Raw genomic sequence first — 6,000 nt, forward strand, 5'->3', positions numbered from 1 at the left:
CCCCCACCTCCATACGCATGCACACATGTATGTTGGCACTCCGTCACTTATGACGTCAAGGGTTCCAGTTGATCCGATCAACGGAACAGCCTGCTCATGATATTTACGTGCAAGTGGCTGAGCACTCCACAGACACGTGTACCCTTAACGTAGTTCTCGGGGATATTCAGCGTGACACAGTGTGACAAGGCTGACTCTTTGAATTACAGGCACAACAGAAACAGGAAGTAAGAGTGAGAGAAAGTTGTGGTGAAAGAGTACAGCAGGGGTCGCCACCATCCCCTGCCGGAGCCTCATGGAGCTTTAGGTGTTTTCGCTCAATAAACACTTAGAACGGCCGGTCTGGGAATTGAAACCGCGATCCTATGACCGTGAGTCCGCTGCCCTCACCACTGGGCCATTGCGCCTCCACACACATGTATATCATGACTCATACACTGTTCACTTTCCTTGTGCATAATTCTATGTACTGTACATGCACCTTTGATGAGCTGTAGTGCACCTTAGCACTATACACAATAATTTCATTCTTATTATCTGTCAGTGGTTCTAAACCTGGGTCCTTATGACCTTTGGGGGTCCATATAAGATTTTTTCGTTAAAGTCTATGAGCAGTAAATTGGTTATATTTTACAATACACAAAATATTTTAACAATTTTTTTAATACAATTCCTAGTAATATTTAAACAACAAATGACTATAGGGGCCCAGTAGAGTAAAATAGGGCTGAAAAGGGGTCCATTAGTAAAAGAAATGGATAAGACAGGTCTAGAGGATGAGACTGGTACTTATTTTATAAATGCCGAAAGGATGTAAAGCAAAACTGACCATGGTAGAATTTGAACTCAGAACATGAAGACAGACAAGATGCTACTAAGCATTTTACCCAGCATGCTAACAATACTACCAGCTTGCTACTTTCATCATCATCATCATCATCATCATCATCGTTTAACGTCCACTTTCCATGCTAGCATGGGTTGGACGATTTGACTGAGGACTGGTGAAACTGGATGGCAACACCAGACTCCAATCTGATTTGGCAGAGTTTCTACAGCTGGATGCCCTTCCTAATGCCAACCACTCAGAGAGTGTAGTGGGTACAATAATGAATAAATATATCCTGTATATAGTTTAATTCTATATTAGTCCATCTGCTGCTCAACGCACAGGTTTTCATTCCTCAAACATAGAACGTACTCCAATGCTATTTAATCATGAACTTAGAATCTAAACTCTTCATTTCAAGGTGTTGGAAGAAATATTTAGAACTCAGCTGAATACAATTGATTTATCGGACTCCTCCAAGATAACATCCCCTGATTTGGCAACAGTGAGGTAAGTGTTTCTGTGTTTCTTACCTTTTTTTTAATTGACTCTTCCTACTTAGATTTTCCATGCTTCTAGCAGTCACCATGATAACACTAACTATTATGTTCACAGGCCTTTAATTCTGGAACCAGCCTCAAGAATCTGGGTGTCCTATGCAGAGTTAGAGAGGCGCTCAGTCTACATGCATACCGATCGGTTACAAACACAAATCCAGTCGGTGAGTGCAATCAATATGGATGTATCATTTCTGTTTCTTTCACTGCTTTTTTTCTTCTACTTTTGGTTCATTTTACTGTATTTTCCGGCATATAAGTCAAAATTTTCAACCAAAGAATTTACTGTAAAAAAGAAAGTTTGGTTGACTTGCACATCAAGGACCGAAATTTTCAAGTGAAATACATCAGAATTTGGAAAGATAATAAGGATGTTTGAGTGCTTACACTTTACACTACATTGACTTGTTTGCTGGAGAATATCGTACAGTAATCCCTCATCATATCGTAGCTCACCTATCGTGGTTTATTATTTAAGCCTATGTCAATTCCTCCGTGGCGTTGTTTTGCATATATAATACAATAAGTATATATACAAATTATAAAAAATAATTTTAAAAATATATACAGTACAGTTCTGTTTCTTATTTCGTTATTGCCCACAAGGGGGTAAACATAGAGGGGACAAACAAAGACAGACAAAGGGATTAAGTCGATTACATCGACCTCCAGTGCATAACTGGTACTTAATTTATCGACTCCGAAAGGATGAAAGGCAAAGTCGACCTCAGCAGAATTTGAACTCAGAACATAACGGCAGATGAAATTTCGCCCGGCAGGGTAACGTTTCTGCCAGCTCGCTGCCTATACAGCATAGATCTGTTTCTCCTTTGTGGATTTTCACCTATTGTGGGTGGGGTTTTGGAATGTAACACCTGCGATAGTCGAGGGATTACTGTATATGCTATCTTATTGTACTGCTTACTATCCTTGTACTGTTTGGGTTCTTATTAATTTTCTCGTCAACTTACCTGAACAGAAACTACAAAAAGTCAGCAGTGGTGTCCTTCGCCTTGCTTCCAGAAAAACTAAGAAAGAACTCCCGCTGAAGTCTTCTCCTGCGACTACAGTCCATTCCAGCGTAAGTGTTGTTACCTTGTTGCTTTCTTTTGTCGTTCTTATGGGAGTATTACATGTAATACACACAGTGGCGGATAGTATTACCTGTTATTGCATATTCTGCTTTTTTATGGATTCAGTCATTGGACTGCTGCCATGCTGGGGCACTGGTTCCAAGGCCCTTCCCCTCTATAATAATTTCTTTGTGTTTTTTTTTTAATATATTTTGACCTTGTGGAGTGGAACAGCAAGGTTAGCCTGGGTGCAAAGGGACATAACCAAATGATACAAATAATTTTGTTCAACACCATACCAATAATTATACATATGTATATATATATATATATATCAGTGTGGTGTATTCATTAGATATATTCATGTACTATGTTGTATCTTTGCTGGTCTGAAGTGTGCTAAACTCAGTTAGCTTGCAAGCTTTCTTAGAATAACTTCATAAAACTTATCACAAACTCATCATCTCTTATAGTTCACCTTATCGATGTCAATGCCCCCTGACTGGCTTCCATGCTGTTTGGCAGGTCAAGGTTAGGGTTAGGGTTTTTACTTGGAACCCAAAGAAATGCAAAGACAACTTGCTCATGTAAGCTTCATGTTTTCTACTTGCAGGACTTTTTCATGTGGACAAACAGCCACGTATCTATAGTGAAAGATCTGGTTGAATTCCAGTTCAAACAATATATGCAGGTGAGTGTTGGATTGACTTGAAATCTTTTTTTCCAGAATTTTTTGTTTTTGTATTTGTTTTGTATTTGTTTTGGGGGTAATGAAGACTTGTTAGACATAGATAAAATTATATTAAAAACAAAAATGTGTCCTTTATTACAACAGAAATTTTTCTTCTAGCAACACTGCATCTGTCCAATGTAATGGATGTGTAAATAGGTTCATATAAATAAATTCAATAACCCTTTTGAATTCAAAGAATCTATGATTTTCTTCCTTTTAAATCAAGGAGGTAACATCATCATCATCATTTAACGTCTGTTGTCCATGCTGGCATGGGTTGGACGGTTTGACCAGGGCTGGCAAGCTGAAAGGCTGCACCAGACTCCAGTATGCTTTGGCATGGTTTTCTATTGCTGGATGTCCTTCCTAATGCCAACCACTCTGAGAGCATAGTGGGTACTTTTATGTGTCATTTGTGTCACATTGGTATCTGCCATGTCTGCAATTTTGCTCGTCTTGATGGGTCTTCTTCTCAAGCACAACATAATGCCAAAGCTCTCGGTCATTGCCTCCATGAGGCCCAACCCTTAAAAGGAATTCAGCCACTTTGCCTCCGTGAGGCCCAATGCTCTAACATCGGTGTAAATAAATATATTTTGGGGTGATTGGTTAAAAAAGTTTCCCAACCCCTGTCGTAATTTCTCAAAACTAAATTGCATCTGTGAGGCATTTAATCTATAAATTTGATAATCATGGTGTCTAGAATTATCTCTTCCCACTTTTGTTAGAATTACATTAGTACAATAAACTTTTCTTCTAATTTCATGAGTAAAACAATCAGCTACAATTCTTTGTCACCAAAAACATAAGATGTATATGTTTGGTAGACGGAAATTGAAAGAAGCTCATTGTGTATGTGTGTATATGTATGTATGTGTTACCGTCCCCTTGCTTTAACTCCCATGCAAGTGACGCATAAAAAGCACCATTCAAGCGTGATTGTTGCCAGCATCACCTTATTGGTACATGCCAGTGGCACATGAAATCAACATTCGAGCGTGGTTGTTGCCAGTACTGCTGGACTGGCTCCCATGCAGGTAACACATAAAAAACACCCTTTGAGCATAGTCATTGCCAGAACCGCCTGACTGGCCCTCATGCAGGTGGCATCCATTACACTGTCGGAGTGGTTGGGGTTAGGAAGGGCATCCAGCTGTAGAAACTTTGCCAGATCAGATTGGAGCCTGGTGTAAAGCGGACGTTAAACGATGATGATGATGTCTTCTCCTTTGATATATGTGTGTGTGTGTGTTCTTTAGTTTCTGTCTACTCTATCCACTCGTAAGGCTTTGGTCTCTGACCAGGGCTGTAGGTAAAAGACCTGCCCAAGGTGCCATGCAGTGGGATGGAACCTGAAACCATGTGGTTGAGAAGCAGACTTCTTAACTACACAACCACACCTGCACCTATATGTGTGTGTGTTTCTTTTTACTGGTTTCAGTCATTTGATTGTGGCCATGCTGGAGCACCACCTTTAGTCGAGTAAATCGATCCCAGGACTTATTCTATGTAAGCCTAGTCTTATTCTATCAGTCTCTTTTGCCAAACTGCTAAGTTACGGGGACATAAACACACCAGCATCGGTTGTTAAGTGATGGTGAGTGGGGGGGGACATACATACACATACATACATACACACACACACATATATATCATTGTTGTCATCGTTTAACATCTGCTTTCCATGCTGGCATGGGTTGGATGGTTTGACTGAGGGATGGCAAGCCAGGAGGCTGCACCGGGCTCATATATATATATATATATATATATATATATATATATTCATGCGCTGGTATTCATGTGGTGAGAATGGAGGAGGATAGCTGCGTGAAAAAGTGCCACACCCTAACACTTGAGGGAACCCGTGGAAGAGGTAGGCCCAGGAAGACCTGGGCTGAGGTGGTGAGGCAAGACCTTCGTACATTGGGCCTCACCGAGGCGATGACTACGGACCGAGACCTTTGGAAATGTGCTGTGCGTGAGAAGACCCGGCAAGCCAAGTAAGATCGTTGCCAGTGCCCCTGGACTGGTTCTTGTGCGGGTGGCACATGAGATGCACCATTTTGAGCGTGGCCGTTGCCAGTACCGCCTGACTGGCTCCTGTAGGATTTTCGAGCGAGATCGTTGCCAGTGCCCCTGGACTGGCTTGTGCGGGTGGCACATAAAAGACACCATTTCGAGCGTGGCCGTTTTCGTGCGGGTGACACGTAAAAGCACCCACTACACTCTCTGAGTGGTTGGCGTTAGGAAGGGCATCCAGCTGTAGAAACTCTGCCAAATCAGACTGGAGCCTGGTGTTGCCATCCGGTTTCACCAGTCCTCAGTCAAATCGTCCAACCCATGCTAGCATGGAAAGCGGACGTTAAACGACGATGATGATGATGATGATACATATATACATATTCATACATATATATGACAAGCTTCTTTCAGTTTCCATCTACCAAATCCACTCCCAATGCTTTGGTTGGCTTGAGGCTATAGTAGAAGAGTCTAGCCCAAGGTGCCATGCCGTGGGACTGAACCCAGAGCCATGTGGCTGGTAAGCAAGCTACTTACCACACAGCCACTCCTGTGTGTTTTAGTATACAAATTGCCAGAATTGCTTTTTTTATTTCATGTTAATATCTCTGAGTCTTTCACTTGTTGTTAACTCTACTTTGGTTTGCGATATTGTAGAGCAATGAACACATGGAGAAATATCTATTAGAAGAATGGTCACAAACAGAGAACGAACTCCTCCGAGAACGTGGGCTATGGGGTCCACTGACAGGCTCCCGGCTGGACAAATGGATGTTAGATATGACA

The 6,000-nt window shown here is 41.5% G+C and overlaps 1 protein-coding gene across 1 annotated transcript in view; it reads left to right on the forward strand.

Moving 5' to 3' along the window:
* LOC106877294 (WD repeat and FYVE domain-containing protein 3) overlaps window positions 1-6,000 on the forward strand; it is a 293,550-nt gene that overhangs the window by 251,635 nt on the left and 35,915 nt on the right. The window contains exons 42-46 of the mRNA XM_089353030.1: window positions 1,251-1,339; window positions 1,445-1,550; window positions 2,366-2,467; window positions 3,073-3,150; window positions 5,872-6,000. The exon at window positions 5,872-6,000 is cut by the window's right edge and continues 4 nt beyond it. Coding sequence (XP_089209156.1) covers window positions 1,251-1,339; window positions 1,445-1,550; window positions 2,366-2,467; window positions 3,073-3,150; window positions 5,872-6,000 — 504 coding nt within the window. The remainder of the gene's footprint in view (window positions 1-1,250; window positions 1,340-1,444; window positions 1,551-2,365; window positions 2,468-3,072; window positions 3,151-5,871) is intronic.

The sequence above is a fragment of the Octopus bimaculoides genome, chromosome 5, assembly GCF_046866305.1.
Source record: "Octopus bimaculoides isolate indiv1 chromosome 5, ASM4686630v1, whole genome shotgun sequence".
Lineage (NCBI taxonomy): Eukaryota > Metazoa > Mollusca > Cephalopoda > Octopoda > Octopodidae > Octopus > Octopus bimaculoides.